Below are 18092 nucleotides of genomic sequence, written 5' to 3' on the forward strand. Positions count from 1 at the left end.
TGGTGGTGGTGGTGGTGGTGGTGTGTGTGTGTGTGTGTGTGTGTGTTTGTGTGTAAATATCAATGCCCATGGAGGTCAGAAGAGGGTGTTAGATCCCTTGGAGCTGGAGTTAGAGGCAGCTGTGAACTGTGAACTGCCCTGTGTGGGGGCTGGAAACTGAACTCAAGTCCACTGACACTCTTAACTGTTGAGCCATCTCTCCAGTCCCTTTACCTATCTCTAACAAGAAGAATTTTTCTTTCTGCTTTTGGTGCATATAAAATAAAAGCACTGTGTTTTAAAGCAAAAGGAAAATATTTGTAAATAGGCTACTATAGATTCTTGACTGAAATACTACCAAATGTAAGAATCATGGTCAGTTTGATGTTTTGAGGGGAGACAGGATCAATGCCACAACAGAACAGAAATAGTGGACACTGTCAATCAAGGCTGATCCTGACGGAGGGAATGGAAAGTTCTTGAGCCTAAGTTATAAGTTTCCTACTTTATGCAATCGAAATTAAGTCAAAGTTTAGTGTTACCTAAGAAAAAGAGGAAGAATCTTCCATCAAGAAGGACTCAGTGGTCAAATTGGGTGAGGAAGTTTGCCAGAAAGTCTGGCATCTCCAGCCAATTGGCAGCCACACACTGTAGAAAGACAGGCCAAGGTGCCCTTGGTGAAAAGGGACAGGAGGCCTTGTCTTATCCTCTCATGCTCAGGACTAGTATGTGTCGAACATTTGCCACGGAAGGAAAAAAAGGGGGAGAACACCCTGGATGCATGAACACACACAATCTTCTCTAGGCTTTTATTCCTCAAGTAAATATTAAGTCCTAGTTCCACAGCAATTCCTTAGGGTGCAGATTACCAAGGGGGATAGTCTGCTTTCACGTACGTGATATTTCAACCAAATATAAACTGCACACTAAAGATGAAAGGAGGAGAAGGCTGATACATTTATGTGAACCTGAAAATCGTATTTTTTATTTATTTAAAATAAACTAGTGATATTTAGTCTTTAAAGCTCTTTCTGAAAAATCTTTCATCTATCTAATCCTTCAGATTTTAAATAAATTCTCTGGATTTCTTATTTTATTTTATTTGAAACCAAGTAGCTCAGCCTGTAGCTCAGGCTGGCCTCAAACTTGCTATATAGTTGAGATTAGCCTCAAAGCCCTGTTCCTCCTGCCATAGCCTCCCAAGTGCTAGGATCAGAAACATGTGCTGTTGCTAAATGCAATTTTGTTTCTCCGAATCTTACATGCCATGTTCTAGGACTACCACCTCTCATCTGAATAACCCCCTTGCCTCTCTCATGAAAGGAATCAATTACTTGACTATTTCTCAAACCTTCCCAATGCTACACACAGGAGTTACCTATTCACTGAAAAACAAAATTAATAAGGAAGCCATACATGTGGGGTGCGAGAGCCAAAAGAAATATGGACATCTACATACCTCAAATTAATTCTTCTACAAACTTATTATCAGCTTTCAATCTTTCCAAGAGGAGGAAGCAGTGTGGGCTGCATGTGTCACAAGGTGTGCCAGGCTGACTGCTGAGGCCATGTAAAAGGATTCTCAGCAAGAGCCACTTTTCCAGGAAGCCATTTTGCCTCCTTCCCCTCTCTATTGTAGATCTTACTATGCAGGACCCTGGGGGAGATGAAGCCTGGAAGTAGATTAACAGGAGATATGGACTGGAGGCAAAGCCCAGCGGGTTACAGCACTTGTCCAGCAAAAACTAGGTCCTTGACCTGACTGATCCCTAGCAGCAAACAAAACAAAGCCTCAGTGAGGACAGACACACACAAACCACTGTGTATGTGTGTATACAAAAGTTATTACACCATCTTTTCTTTAAAATGAAGTTCACTAAATAATCAAGTTCTGACAGAAGATTCCATGCTCATGTGCTCAAGCTCAATCTACCAAAGAATCCCTAACATACTGAAGACTCATACGACACACAGTAATGATATAGGTCCACAACATCTGTTTATAATGAGTGTGTTTTCATTCCAAGCACAGGCCGGCTCACTATATGAGTAAGACTACTCTTTTGTTCTTTCAAAAGGCAAGATCTGTAGCCCGGACTGATCTAGAATTCACTACATTACATATTTCAGTCCGCCTTGAGCTCATGGAGATCCTCCTGCCTCAGCCTCCCACATACGAGGACTGCAGTTACGGTTCACTATGCCCATTTAACAATTATTAAGCACTCAGTCTCTGCTTCCCTATCAAGAAAATGCTGCCAAACCAATATACACTGAAAATACTATCTTCCCTTCCCACGGCTTTTCATTCATACCTTGTCACTTACAGAGCATTCCTCACTACTTTACAGTCCACCCTTCGTTAAAATCCCTTAGCAATGTCGCAAAATGACTAACCTACGCTGAGTTTATTTCTTTGTACTTAGGAATTCATGCCACTGATAGAACCTCTTAAAATGTTTACCCTTCTACATTGAGATATAAATAAAAATCATCAGAGTAAATGAACCAGGAAACTAGTATTTAGGGAGTCTGTTAGTTTATAAAGCCCTTTTAGACACAGGATCTTATCTAATCCTTCTACAGTATTGTGGGCTGATTATTAGTGTTATTATCATAGAATGATACTTTCCAAGAGTAAAATCTCCCGAGTTAATAAAAAAAATATAGACTATTACTTGGTTGGACACAATCTCAACTTATATTTTCTCTTCTCAAATTTGCTGGTGGTTGCTAGACTTAGCCATCTTATTAACATGTGAATTAAAGACAAGCATGCACACATACCTCAGTATAAATAATGTACACAAATAAACACATGTACTCAAGAATCACAAAGAAAAGTACTGTATTGTCAATAAAATACTTATCAGAGTTGGGTTGACTAAATGCCAAAGACCAGAATGTAGGTTCTATGGTAACAGAGACTTTTTTATTTATTCATGTTTTCCAGCACACTTAATAGTTACTGAATGAATGAATGCTAAGTGCAATATTCAGCAAAAAAATAAGGCTCTCCAATATAGCCAGGTATGTACCCAGAAGGCTTAGGCAAGAAGACCATCAAGTTCAAGGCAGACAGGACTACCAATCAAGATCACATTCAAGACACCAAGTACATTGTAGTTCATGAGGCGATAGCTGTGTAACCAGTATGTGCTTCTAACTATACTAGGCTATTCATGGATGAATCTTCTCTTTTGGATAATAAGAACATGAAGTCTGGAACTAGTGTCAGATATGAATCAATGTTCAAGCAAGCTGTACTGGATTGGTTATTTTTAGCCTGACTGTACATTAACACCACTTGGGAACTTTAATGCCTACAGGCCTACCTAAATCTCCCTGCTGGGGAATGAGGCCTGGATTTTTGTCATTTTGTTTAATGTTCACAGTTGCTCCTGTGTCTAGTAAGAGGTGAGCACCTCTACTGGAGACAATGGTTCTCAAACTCAGAATATAGGAAAAATTAAAATTCAATTTGTCTTCTCTCACAACTTTAGAGTCAACTGGTCTGCAGTAGAACATGGCAGTTCATATTTAACATTTCCAGGTAGCACTAACACTGTTGGTATTTGGGGGTTATTGTATTTCTATATATTTTGGGGGCAGGATCTCATGAAGCCCTGGCTGGCCTCGACCTTGCTATATAGATGAAAATGATCCTAAATTTCTGCACTGCCCATTGCTGAGGTACAGGCCACTATACTTGACTTTTGCTGGTGTATGTGGAATAAATTAAAAGCAAATGTAGAGCCAGGCGGTGGTGGCGCACGCCTTTAATCCCAGCACTCTGGAGGCAGAAGCAGGTGGATCTCTGTGAGTTCGAGGCCAGCCTGGTCTACCAAGAGCTAGTTTCAGGATAGGCACCAAAATCTACACAGGGAAACCCTGTCTTGAAAAACAAACAACAACAAAAAAAAACAACAAATGTAATAATTGACTAGAGAAATATGAACATTACATGAAAATTAAAATACAAAAAAAAAATCAAAGAGGTAAGTTAAAACTGTAAGATACCATCACATACTAGTTAGAATGACTAAATTTAAAATAGAGCCAAACTAACTCTTGTGCTGGTAGTGGTGTACAGCAACCAGAACCCTCTGTGCTGCATGCTGGAAAACATTTGATCAGTTTCTTTAAGCAAAACACCATATACTTAACACACAAGTCATCAATGCCATGGTTAGGTAACTACCCAAGGGAAATGCAAACCTACACCCACATCAAAGGACGTAGGTGGATGCTTAGAGCAGCTCTGCTCACGAAAGCCACAAGTGACAGCCACAGAAATGCTCTTCAACGGGTAATGGATAAATGCACCACACATGTGACAGATGACTACTCAGAAATCACCACCAAGCTGCTGATGTCAACAGCACCAACGGTAGACCATCATGCATTCTGGTAAACGAAAGTAGTCACTCAAAGGGCTGCAGGCTGTGTTGTTCCATTTATTCATCATTGTGAAAGACTTAAAATCAACAGTAATTGCCAGTGGCTGAAGATGTTGGGAGGTGTCAATTATAAGGGGACAAAAAGAATTCTGGGTGGAGAAGGAACTGTACAAGAAACTCAATTTTGCAGAACCTCATCTGTTGAACACAACTACACTCCAATCACTCCTTCACATTGCTGTTAAGTAATACACGTGTTTTGAAGATAAAACATGCCTCCTACAGAAACAGAAAACACTGCACCCCTGCTTCCCGCAGACACAAAGTGTCAGTGCTGGTTCAGAAAAGCCATTCATTCTTTCTGCTGCTTCCAGAACGACATGACACGGCACTAACAAAGACAGCAACAGCAGTTGAATCCTGACTTGGTGACAAGGCGAGCACAGTAGCGACATACTCAGATGAGTTTGCTGGCCAGCATGGAGTAAGCTCTTTGAAGTCTCAGGAAAGAACACGCCTTTTGTTTTACTTTATACTTGCAGCCCTCCACACTCTGCAGTGGCAGAGGATGGCGTGCAGGGCCTACACGTCTGGGCCACGCACTCCAGTCCTAAACTACATCCCCAGACTTTATTCATCTTTTCTAAGAAAACACCCTCCCAAGCAGCGTTTTTGTTGTTTCTAGCTTGTAGCAGTGTTTAGTGGTGGAAAACAATTAGTTTTTATTGACATTCTACAGACTCATTTAGAAGGTGGAGTACAAGCGCACACATACTTCTTGGAATTGAGGATGGAGGTGGGATAGATCACGATGCCGCCCAGCAGTGCGTGGTTGTGAAGGTGGTTTGCAGGGATCTTCTGTACATGCTAATTGGCTATTTCTGTGAATTCCTTTTGGAAGTCTTCAATCCTGGGTTCGGCACTAACATTTTTCTTTCTATTATGTTATAACTTCTCACAGAGCCTGAATATCCTCTAGCCTTTGCAAAATACATGATAGGTCAATATTCTGTACCAATTTATAGTTTGCTTACTTATTTCCTGAATAGTTTCTTTGTCTTTTAATGAGTTAAATGTTTCAAAATTTGATGAAGTCTACTTGAGTTTTTGCTTGAGACAGGGTATAATTATCTAGCTCAAGCTGCTTTCAGCCCCACATCCGTTCTCTTTTCTCAGCTTCCGGAGTTCTGGGATTGCAGGCATGCGCCGCTATACTCAGGTAAAGTCTCCTTTACATACAATCATACTAAACATTTTAACTTTTATTTATTATTTTTTGAGGCAGCCTCAGGCTACATGTAGTGCATGCCAGCCTGGAACTCATGTAGCTCAAGCTGGTTTAAACTTCCTGCCTCGTCTTACAAGTATGGGCATACAGGCATGAGCTACCAGGCCTGGAGCTAATATTAAACTTTGTATCCTACTTTTAAAAACTCTTAGTATTATAAGCATTTAATTCCTAAGATTCTTTTTAAAGGCAAAAATTCTTCATCATCAGTGTAGCATATTGAACTAACCTTCTACTGATAGTAGTTCAAATTATTATTTACGTATTAATTAGAATTAGTATTGAAAGGGACACCACTGCACTGACTCAATTTTGCTCCACTCTTTCTGAACATCTACCTAAGGAAGATTTTCAGATACATAATTTCTAAGAAAATTAATTCGGATGGTAATATAGAGGCAGTGTGTATTCTGACAACTGAGCATGTCATACTCCAACAGTTGATGAAGGAAGTCTTCAAGAAGTGAGTATATGAGATGTAGCGAGCTGCGTGGAATCACAACTGATGGAGATGTATAATCAACTCTTATGGCTAAAGTCTGACCTATGCTATGATCACGCAATGATTATCAGCTGCTTGCATATGCGTGGGCCTATGGGCAGTGCCCACCTGGCAATCTGGGATTGGCAGGCAGCCCGTGCCTACTTAAGGGCTGGGAGAGGTTTGCCAGGGAGAGAGGTCAAAGAGAGAGGAAAAAAGGAGAGAGGAGGGGGAGAGAGGGAAAGAGAGAGGGGAAAAGAGAGAGAAAGTGAATCAAGTCCTGGAATAAACTGCAGTGAGAAGAGCTCCCGTGGTCACGTCATCCTTGCGGGACAAGGGTGGCCATGACAATGAGACCCAAAGATAGAAACTGAGCGGCCAGAGGGCGCACAGCAGCTTTTTACTCCCAATATCATGTTTTTGTTGTATTACGTGAATGGATGCTTCTAAAACTTTAAGTTGAAATTAAATGTAGCAAGTCACTATTGTTCTGAATGTGCAAGGGTATACCAGTTGGCTTGATTTCAAATGTTGTCCACTAGCAATGCATTCTGTCAGGAGCTCTGTGCAGCTCATGGGTCAGCTGCAGCCATGTCTCCGCCCAGCCCTGCCCCCATAACTGCTACCATATGTGTAAAGAATATTCAATCCCAGGTGTTTTTTAAAGCCAAATAGCAATTATTAACTTGACACATCTTGTTTCACTTTAGAGTTTCAGAACAATTAACTGACTCTTGTCCACTCGCTATACGCAAACACAGTAATATTGAGCTGCCAGCTTCTATTTAAAAATCCTTCTGAAACACAAATATATGCATGTCTTAAAAAGAACCCCAAGGTACTAGAAATACTTAATAATATGTCTGATATTTGGATTATATATAGATTACAAAACCGAAACCTTTCTAATTTCTGTAACAACAACTTGACAGTGTAATTATTTCCTTACGTATAACATCTGTCAGCTCCAGAGCACGGAGGCTCTGGTCTTCCTAGAGTCCAGCTGCCTCCTAGTATGAGTAACAGCACCCTCATAAAAGCCACAACGAGAGAAACACCCACAGTTCAGTTGTTCCAATTGCTGCTGACTCAGTTGTACCTTGACAAGGGAGCTTCCTTTACTAACTTTAAATATAGCCATCTCTCATTCTAAAACTTTCCTTTTCCTTGTGAATGTATGTGCCAGCTTCGTGGCCTGACTGAAACACTGGGTAAACACCTCCATGAGTCTCATTATACAGTGTGAGGTCTGCTAAAAACAGGACCCGCAGTGATTGTTCGTTCCTTTCCCCATGTGGATACTGTAAAGACTGAAATGAGGATGCGTGCGCCAGTTTACTGTGTGTTAGGCTTGAAATAAATTTCACAGAACTCGCAGTAAACGTGTGATGTAATGAATATCCCATTCCTCTGCCAAAACACAGCAGCTATTTACAAGGGAAATGTCAGTCTCGGTGCTGTGTATCAAATGCACTGTCAGGATCACGGGCTTGAGCAAAGAAGAAGAGTATGCACTGTCTGTTGGATCTCAACTCCCTGCTCTGGAAATCCACGGCTAGGGACAGTTTCCTGTCGGCTAGACAGACAGACTCCCCTCAAGGGCATCAGAGCACAGTTCCATGATTGGTGACCCCGATGAATTATTACTTGACAGTCTTACAAGTTCCTCTCTCAAAAAATGAGTGAAGTAGTTAAAAAAGTCTTTTTCAAGAGTCGGGAGAACTTGAGATAAACAAAAACAAAAAAGATACATAAACCAAAACACGCTCATAGGCTTTCATGTCATCCAATGGTACCTGAACTTCAGCACTACGGGTCAAAAGCAAGGTGTGTTACCATCCTCCAGTCATCTTGGTGAGTGGTGAGAAATAAATAGCAAGGTATAGATAGATAGATAGATAGATAGATAGATAGATAGATAGATAGATAGATAGATAGATAGATAGATAGATAGATAGATAGATAGACAGACAGTACTCATGCACAGACAGGCATTCAAACAATGGTGGTTGCCATGCATGAGTTTACAAGTGCTAAGAATTTCCTATACTGGGTACATTACAGAGCCTGACCATGACTTTCATCACAGTAAAGGAAGAGGACAAACCTCAGATGAATACAAAATACACAGCTGTCTTAACTGGCTGACAAAAAGAACAGATGTAAAAGTTAATTTGTTGGGATGTAGCTTTTTCTGGCTATTAAGAGTATATTCTTTCTATGATGCTATAAATTAGGCTATTATATTTCAATAATAAATGAAAACAAGTTTGAGTGTTTACAAGGAAGCAGTACCTCACAATCTGGGTGACAATCCTGGGAAATAAACTGGGGCAGACATAATTTTCTCTAATAGAAAGGTATTAAGTATGAAATTTCCCCAAAAGGCTCATGTGTTGAACACTAATGTTCCTATCTTTTTTGTGAGGTTCTGGAAACCTTAGGAGGCGGGACGTAGCTTAAAGAAGTAGGTCACCAGGGACAGGTCTGGGGGTATATCTTGTCCCTGGCCCTTCCTGATCAGCCAAGAAGTGGGCAAACTTCTCCACATGCGACTGCTGTCATGATGTGCAAGCACATGAACACAGACTGAAATCTTGGAAACTGTGAACCATAATTTTCCTCCCTGAGGTTGTTTCTGCCAGGTGCTTTTACCACAACATGGAGGGAAACAACCACAACAGGGCATCAGGTATCCAAGGGATAAAAATGATGTGTTCAAAGGAGCCGCATCTGATATGTAGTTTATCTACAAGACATAATCACTCCAACATTACTATATGCAAATAAAACATGTTATCTTTGGAGTAATTCTATCCTTAGACAAGTACAGCTAATCCATCAGGTTTACATTCTAGGGATGGGAAACGCTAGCACTTGCACTGGCTCCTCTTCCCTGCAGGAACCGATCAGCATCTTCTTTCCTAAGCCCAAGCCCAACCTCAGAAAGTTCCTGAATATATTGTTCCACAGAGCCCCTACTGATGATAGGCAATATGAGCAGGCTAGAAAAAATGTTCTGACTTTCTTCACATTAATACTTGTTTCTGACATTGTCTTTGCTCTTGATTTATTATGGTAATGGTCCTCACATTGTTTCATGTCTGTATATATTGTCTTTATTATGGTAATGGTCCTCACCTTGTTTCATGTCTGTATATATTGTCTTTGTCCTCAAGTACTAAGTGCTCAACTTGTATTCATTTGAGACTATCAACTACATGAATTAATGCAGAACAAGCAATCTACATTAGAGTGTTCTGAATACCCTAAGAAAAATGTGTGGTATTTGAGGGGTGAGCAGAGAATGAAGAGTTAAAAAACCAAGAAACTCTCCTTATTTCTGAATGTTGTTTAGAACAGGAATCAGTAAACTTCTTCTGTAAAGCCCCAAGATAGCATGTATTATAAGCTCTGTGGACCAGTGGTTTGTGATGCAACATGGAGTCTGAAATGACATTGTGAAAGCTGCATAAACAAGAGAGCATGTCTGGGCTCCAATCAACCTACTTATAAACACTGAAAGCAGATTTTCATGTTATTTTCACATCACTAAGTGTACCCCTGCTTTGAGTCCTCCAACAACTGAAAATTTCCTCCAATAATTACAGTTATAAAAAACTATTCCTAGTTTGTCAGCTGAATTTGTATCAGACAGCCCAGATCTGGTATTTTAAAAACGGGAATTTCTGGCGCTCTGAAAATGCAACTACTATTCAAATGTGTGAGACCTTACTTTCTTTCCACCAGAACAAGGTACACAGAGCAATGCAAAAGCAAGGAAGAGGGCCCAGCTGCTTTGTGGGCCAGAAGTTGAGCTTTGTAAAAATGAGAAGCAATGCCTTCTTGTCTCAGTAAATTTTCCTATGTTTGGGGAGCAGTTACACTTCATATCAAATGTTTGATATGTTTATATTTAACATGTAATGGGCATAGTTCTTAAAATAGATAATTATGTTTTAATCCTCAGTTCTGATTTCCAACAGGATAACTACTGAGACACACGTGCAAATTGAAGCCCTGGGACCCCAGCAGTGTATACTCAGTATGTCACAGAGACATGGGATCCCAAACTGAGAACTAGCTGCTTAGCTCTGGCAAGGGGAACCGTGACTGCAGCGGAGTGTGCCCAGTCCTGCCCACCACTCAACCACCTCCGTCCTCCACCTTAATGTGACCCTGTTCAAGAACTACATGACATTTATTTCATTAAATTATGATTTGATAAAGTAAATCCCCTGCAAATTATACATCACATAATGAATATGGAGAACATATCATGGATGTTTTCATGAAAGAACCTTTTACATACATATTTCAGTTGTTTTTATCTTTTAAGATAGTCTTGCCAAACAGTTCTGGCTGGCCTGGAACTCATGACGTAGACCAGGCTGGCCCCAAACTTCAGTGATCCACTCACCTCTACCCATGAACGCTGGGATTACAGGCCTGCCCCACTATGCCTGGATCTCACTTCAGCTTTTACTTCATCAAAATAGGCAACTACAAGCAAGGGTCTGTCTCTCACTTCTATTTTCCAATCTTTAAAAACAAAAGATTATTATTTCAACTCCTTAACTGCAGAACATATCTCAGAGCAGATTCACTAGCCCATTTAATAAGTCACAGTGTACCTTGGATCTGGACTTACATTCACTATGAGAGCTTGGTCCTAATCAAGAGTCTCACAGGAGAGTGGGGGGAAAAAGCCATCAGACATCCTGCAAATTTAACTCACAGTGCACCATATATATATATATATATGTATGTATATGTATATGTATATGTATATGTATATGTATATGTATATGTATATGTACACACACATATACATATACATATACACACACACACTAGCACTTTATTTTATCTTATTTGGTTTTTTTCGAGACAGGGTTTCTCTGTGGCTTTGGAGCCTGTCCTGGAACTAGCTCTTGTAGACCAGGCTGCCTCAAACTCACAGAGATCCACCTGCCTCTGCTCCCCGAGTGCTGGAATTAAAGGCGTGCGCCACCACTGCCCGGCTCTACTAGCACTTTAAAAGAATACCAATATTCTGTTTGCTATTCAAGAAATAGACCTTTAAAAGTAACATTTTAGGGGAAATTAAAGGGAAAGTTCTGTTAATCCCAGTGTTGCAATGTATGAGGAACTCTTACAGAAGGAAGCATTTCGTTCAATATAAATCTACTTTGTCATTAGATTTAACTATCCAAATGATGTGAACGGCTGGACCTGGGGAAGCATACCTCTCTTCATTCTCTCTCCTCTCTCTCACTCCATAATAATTACAACTTCAATACTTACTTTGTTGCATTACGTGCTCTTAATTAGAAATTTCCCCCAAGACCATATTATTCTAAAGGTCACTATAATTTCTTTTACAGAACAATAACTTTGTGAGTTAACAAAGAGGAAAATTTTTTTATATTTACCCCTTAGTTTTTATTATGAAATACTGTTAAAGTAAGGGATTCTGACCCGATGTTATATCTGTCATAATCTGTAGAACCAAGTACCCTAAACTTAAAAGTATGTGTCTGAGAAATGTGAAAACTGAAAGGCCCATCCTGTCTCCTCTAGAGGTTACTCTCTATTCGGGGAACAGTACAAAATTACTGTAGAAGGATTTTGGTAGTGACAATATTCAGTGAAGAACCAAACAGAGGGAAAATGCTTACTGTTTAAATCTACAGAACAGCAACAGTCTCATCATGATTGCAAAACTTTCTAAATTGTGAAACTGAAGTTATTTGTAAAATAGACAAAACTAAAGCAGCTTCCCCAGTCATTTTTGAGATCTCAGCACCAATTTAAAGAAAACATTCCTATTTAGAAGAAGGCCTACTTTAAAACACAAATTGCTACACTGAATACATCTATGGCCACAGGATGAATCTATGTCACATGTGCCATCCCTGCTCTGTCAGTAAACAAATGAACCTGAAAGACGAGTAATGCTAAAGAGGGAAAATTTATCTGCTCTTTTATACCGTTTTTTTTTCTTTGATTTTCAGGACAGGGTTTCTCCATAGCTTTTGGTTCCTGTCCTGGAACTAGCTCTTGTAGTCCAGGCTGGCCTCGAACTCACAGAGATCCGCCTGCCTCTGCCTCCCAAGTGCTGGGATTAAAGGCGTGCGCCACCACCGCCCGGCTTTTATACCGTTCTTTAAGGAATAAATGAATCTCAATTCTAAAACAAACCAAAACAAAAAGATCCTACACAACTAAATAGATTCACAGACCAAAAAAAGACGTAATTCACTTGACATTGTTTTGAGAACCACATGGAAACCAGGAGAGAATGGAGCACTGGTTCTCCACTGTGCATCAGACATGTTATTTCTGGTACACTCTAAGACTGTGTGTGTGTGTGTGTGTGTGTGTGTGTGTGTAATGAATTATTTGCTGAATCTCATTTCCAAGTCAAAATTATGCCAATTAAAAACCGTAAACATAACAGCCGTCTAAAGTAGAAGCCAATTTAAAATCACATGGAAGGAATTAACAGTACCCAGGGCACAGCGTCAGAGGGACTTGGACTGTGTTTGAGAAGAACACTGAGGGACCTTCTCCAACGCTGCTCCACAGCAGCAAACAGGAACAAACATACTCTAGAGCTTGGCACAGCAGTTCATATTTTGAAAGAATTACCACCATCATCTAAATAAAATGGTTTTCCATTTTATTTTGTTTTCTGAATTTCCCTCCCAAGCAGTGAGACACTTTGTGGAAACTGTAGGCTTTCAGAAATGGACAGGTGACTGGAACTAAAATTAGACAAGCACAAAACTGCAACAAGACAAGGCACTCAGGAGGAGGAAGCAAGCAGAGGAGAGAGCTGCTCACGGGTCAGGTCCCTCACGTCAAAAGCCAAAGCAAAGCGGCTGACTTACATTGCTTCTTCAGCTCCCTCAGCTGCTGCTTATACTGCACAAACTTTTCATTGTCTTTAAAGTCAGCATCAGAATTCTTATCCTGCAAGGCCAAAAATTTCTTCTCCACTAGTAATTTTAAATCTGGCACTTTTTCTGGACGTTCTTCTTTTACCTAAGGAAGACAAGAAATTCATCTAAGTTAGAGACCAGAGTTGTCAACAAGGGTTACTGGATACTGTTAACCTCATTTAGTTCAAAAGACAGTAGGGGAGAAAAAGATTCTCCCCAGAGGTAACAAGAATACTCAGAAAAGGTGCTGGGACTCACCCTATACCTGCTGGTTCTGCCTTCCCTGACACCCCCACACCGCCTGTCTCTGTGTCCATCAGCTCACTGAAAACTACAGATGAGGCCAGGCAACAGCCCAGACCTGGGCATCGTTGCCCTTCCTTCACTAATGTCTGCTCGGCCTGTCGCTGTTAGTCTCAGTGTCCTCTTCTAGCCCTTGACCAGCTGGTGACAGTGATGCCCCACAATAACAACAGAAACTATGGCTTCAATCTTGGCCTCCATAAGTCCCCGGCCTAACAAGGAGTGAGTGTCCCCTTGTTCTGTTCAAAGCCAAATTCTCAATGTATGTTCTTCTCCCTAAATATAAAAATTTCAGCCATGCAGAAATATCAAACGTATCGGATTGTGAACATTACATTCTTACTCACGGCCCCAATCACACTTGGCTGTGTGTGCACTACCACATCTGCACCATCTGTCTTGTCCCTGAGTTTGTCCTAGCTAACTTAGATCTTCATGTCCTCTAGAACAATGTTCAGGAGCAGCAGCAACAGCAGCAGCACTCTACTAGAGCCCCTGGTCCATCTTTCTGAGTGTGGCCCATACCTTTGTGGTTTTCCCTTTGTTTGTATGGAATGGCAGACAGTGCCTTGGTTCTAAACAAGCTACCCCACATCGGCAATAGAGTCTGAGACCTGTGAGGTTGGGTCCACTCTTCCAGGATTCAGTTCAGGAAACAATCTCCTTCTCTATGAAGTAAGTGAAATTTTGCTTGATGTCTTAAATGTTTTCACTGCTCACACCACCACTACCACTCATCTCTCAGCCATTTCTGACTGCAAACGCCTTTTAAGGCCAAGCATTCCCATCTAAATAGCAAGTTTTCTAGTGCGGAGAAAATAATAAGCAACTTCGTCTTTACTACCTAGGCCACTGGGGACAATTATAGGACAAAAGACAGGGAGGATGGCTGGTGGTGCAACTACCTGGATCTTGAAGAGTAAACGAGTAAACTTTCTGTTGGTAAACTCAAGGAGCTGCTGCCAGGAGCAAGCTAGCTCTTCATCTTCTCAGAACCCACCAGAGATGACCTAACCTTCCATATTACAGATGAGGAAATGAAAATCAGACATAACAGGTCTTGTATACAGCACTGGGGCTCCCACCATTAGCTCTGGGTTTGCTTTGGTGCAAGGGTGGAACCTGCTGAATGCTAAGCACATGTTCTACCACTCGTTACAGCCCAGCCTCTGCCAGAAAATCTTAAATGCCAGTGGGACTTGGCTCTTGGCCTATCAGTGATGTCCACAGAATATGATTTTGGAAAAGGAGAAAGATCTTGACATCCAGTTACATTCCGTTTCCTTCTTTAGGTTTTCATTTATTATTTTAAGTTATGTGTATGTACATGTGTCTCTGTGTGGGTATGGACATGTGAGTGCAGGTGCCTACACAGAGGCTAGCAGTTTCGGATAGCCCTCCCTACCCTACCCCCTAGGACTGCTGGAGCCACGTAACATAGGTGCTGGGAATCAAACTCGGGAACTCTGGATGAGCAGCTACCTCTCAATCCGTACTTTCTATTTGTGTCCACCTGGTTTCTACTTCCTTGCTCTTGGGTTCTAGTTACCACACCTCCGTTCCTCCTGCTCTGCTCACCGCTGTGCTGACAACCACTAAAAAACGCCCCTTGTTGTCTTTTACTCCTACTAAAACAGAAACTCTTTGAAAGATGTCTGCCTTATCACTATATTGCAAGTATCTGGCAGACAGATAGGAGTTAGTACTCTAAAATTATTTCAAATTCATATTAATAGGACCAAACGGACTTAATCTAATAAAAGCCAAAATTATCAACTTATTATAATATTACTGGAATATATAATTTCTGGATTGGAAGACAGCTTATAGACCATCTAACCTTGATCTTTTTAATCAGTTTTAAAATGTTAAGAAATATTGTTAGGCATCATTACGTTGGCATTTTTTGTTCCCTGTGTTTGACTCAATCCTAGGTCTCTGGGCCATCCAGTCTCTGGGTCCTGGCACTCCAGGCAGTGAGTGTCAGGGTGGGCTCATTCTCGTGGCATGGGACTGAGGCTGGACCAATCATTGGTTGGCCACCCCCACAATCTCTGGACCCACCTAGGCCCTCTACATAAGTGACAGTTGAGTAACTTGGTCTACCTGTGGGACTTCTAACAGTGGGAGCAGGGGCTGTCCCTAATGCTTTGGCTGGCTTTTGGGAATCTATTCCTTGCCCAGTCTTAATACAATGGGAAGAGCTTAGTCCTACCTCAACTTGATATGCCATGCTTTGTTAACTGAGGGAGACCTGTCCCTTTATGAGCAAAAAAGAGGAGTGGATTGGAGGGAGGCAAGGGCAGGGAATGGGAGGAGAGGAAGAAGGGGAAACTGCTATTGGGATATAAAATAAATTAATTAAGTAATTTTAAAAAGCTAAAAATTTAAAAAGTTTAAAAAGTTAATTTTAAAAGTTTAAGTTTAAAAACTTAAGTTTAAATTTTAAAAGTTAATATAAAAGAAGTTAAAGGACTTATCTTCTACCCTCTAATTAAGGAAAATTCTTGATTTTATTTCAAATTAGTGTGATGTATTTCTAAGTTCTCAAACCGACCAATGCACATGAAGCAAAAGATTGCCCACTGTGACCATCTTTGGTCACAGAGAAAAAAATTATTTTCTTTACTTAATTGCTATGGCTTTGTTTTTGTTTCTTTTCCCCCCAAGACAGGATTTTTCTGTGTAGCCCTGGCTGACCTGGAACTCACTCTGTAGACCAAGCTTTCCTCAAACTCAGAGATGCACCTGCCTCTGCCTCCCAAGTGATCCCAAGTGCTGGGATTAAAGTGCTCCACCACTCCCTGCTTAATTGCTAGGATTCTGATGAGCTAGGCAGAAGTGAAAATTTAAGCAGAATGCCAAAAATGTCCAGTCATACTTATGCAGCAGAGTGAAAGAAGTGTCTTTTACTGTGTCACTCGGCCATGCTTGAGTCACCACCAACTGCTGCAGCAACAACCATAATGTGCTTCAATGACAAGTTTCATAAAATTTTCTAAATAGCTCCTGAAAAGCTAAAGAACCAATAAAACTCAATTAGAAAAGACATGGCAAATTTAATAGTTTAATAATACATATTAAAGAAAATAGGAGATGTGAGCCAAGAGTGACCAGCTAGCTTCCTTTACTATACATGACAAAATAAAATGAGACAAATTCCAGACTACGGCAACAAGGGTAATCTCAGATCCAAACTGCTCTTTCTATAGAGAAGGATTAAGGCTCTTTCTAGGTTTACAAAAGAAAATGGACTCACATTCACCGAAGACAATGGTAGCATGGCAGAAAAGTGATCAGAAAGGCAGATGAGGCTTCTTAAGGAGTCTGACCAATCTGAAATCAGGTCACAAGCTGGGATGATGAGCAAGTATCTGATCTGAGCAGATGATAAGGAAAACTCGTTCAGCCTTGACATGAGTGTTTGCGCCTAGTCTTACTGCATTTTGTTATGCCATGTTTGGTTGATATTCCTGGGAGGCCTGCTCTTATCTGAAGGGAAATGGAGGAGCAGTGGATCTGGGGGAGAGGCGAAATGGGGGTTTCTGGGAAGAGAGAAGAAAGGGGAAACTGCATTTGGGATGTACTCTATGATAGAAGAATAAATCAAAAGAAAAAAGTGTTCTTCATCAGCGAAGTCCTTAAAGCACTCAGCAAATGCAATCCCTGCAATTCCCATAACTCAGTTACAATAGCCACTGCAGCACTACACAGAGGACAGTGATGATGGAGCCAGGAATCAGCATTTGAAGTCAACAAAATATGAAATATGAAACATGAATAGAAAGCAAAACTTTCAAAGCTGAGAATATTCATTTTATTGGTATTTATGAAATGTATCAAAAATTCAATACACACACATTTTTATCTATTCACCCATCTATTCTAAAATATTACATATAATATATAAATTACAATAAAATATATAACAAAAGGCAGTAGAACAATCTATTCATTTATGTTTCCTTTCTTTTTCTTTTTTCATTTGGGATACCAAGTGAACCCAGCATCTCACACATGCTAGACAAACACACAATACAGCTACATCCTAAACTTTTTTTCTCCTTTTTATTTTAAAGCATATCCTCACTAAACCTGAAGCCCAGGCAGACCTTAAACTTGGAGTCCTCTTGCTTCAGCTTCCCCAGTAGCAGAGGTTACATGCTTACATTATACCATCTTCCCCCCTTTCTGAAACAAGGTCTTGATAAACAGTTAGGGCTGCCTTGGCAAAGATTACTTCCTTTTCTTATCTCCCACTGGCCTTCTTGCCCATCCCCATCATTGGTTGAGCACCTGTGGGCCTGCTGGGAAATGACTCTTGCCAGCAGGTGAGACAGTCAGTAGCTGCTCTGAAGTGAGTAAGAGTCTGACAGGGACCTTCAGTGTCAGCTGTAGTGATTTCTAACTTGGGCTTTCTTGTTTCCCTTTGGGGGAAAAAAACTTGTCTTAAAAAAACTGTTCCTTTCTTCTGTGACATTCCTCACTCCTGATTCTTTCCTAGTTTCTTTCTTCCTTTTTCACACCATCCAGAACTATGAGAATTTGGATATTTTAGTGGCAAGGAAGAGCAAAGTAGCAGGAACCAAGTCATGGGAAGAAGAGGCAGGTGTGTCATCCTTACAGAGAATAAAATGAGGTGGGTGAGATGAGCATGGACGCCAGGACAGCCCCGGTTCCACTCCAGGCTGTGC

The 18092-nt window shown here is 40.7% G+C and overlaps 1 protein-coding gene across 5 annotated transcripts in view; it reads right to left on the minus strand.

Annotated features, from left to right (window-relative positions):
- Nsmce2 (NSE2 (MMS21) homolog, SMC5-SMC6 complex SUMO ligase) overlaps positions 1-18092 on the minus strand; it is a 208979-nt gene that overhangs the window by 121485 nt on the left and 69402 nt on the right. For all 5 annotated transcript variants that reach the window (XR_003377501.1, XR_001229063.1, XM_005354563.1 and 2 more), the window contains exon 4: positions 13045-13198. Coding sequence is in view for 3 of the 5 variants with exons in the window: in XM_005354563.1 (XP_005354620.1) it covers positions 13045-13198 (154 nt within the window). In the remaining 2 variants the exon portion in view is untranslated. The remainder of the gene's footprint in view (positions 1-13044; positions 13199-18092) is intronic.

The sequence above is a fragment of the Microtus ochrogaster genome, chromosome 15 (assembly GCF_000317375.1).
Source record: "Microtus ochrogaster isolate Prairie Vole_2 chromosome 15, MicOch1.0, whole genome shotgun sequence".
NCBI lineage: Eukaryota > Metazoa > Chordata > Mammalia > Rodentia > Cricetidae > Microtus > Microtus ochrogaster.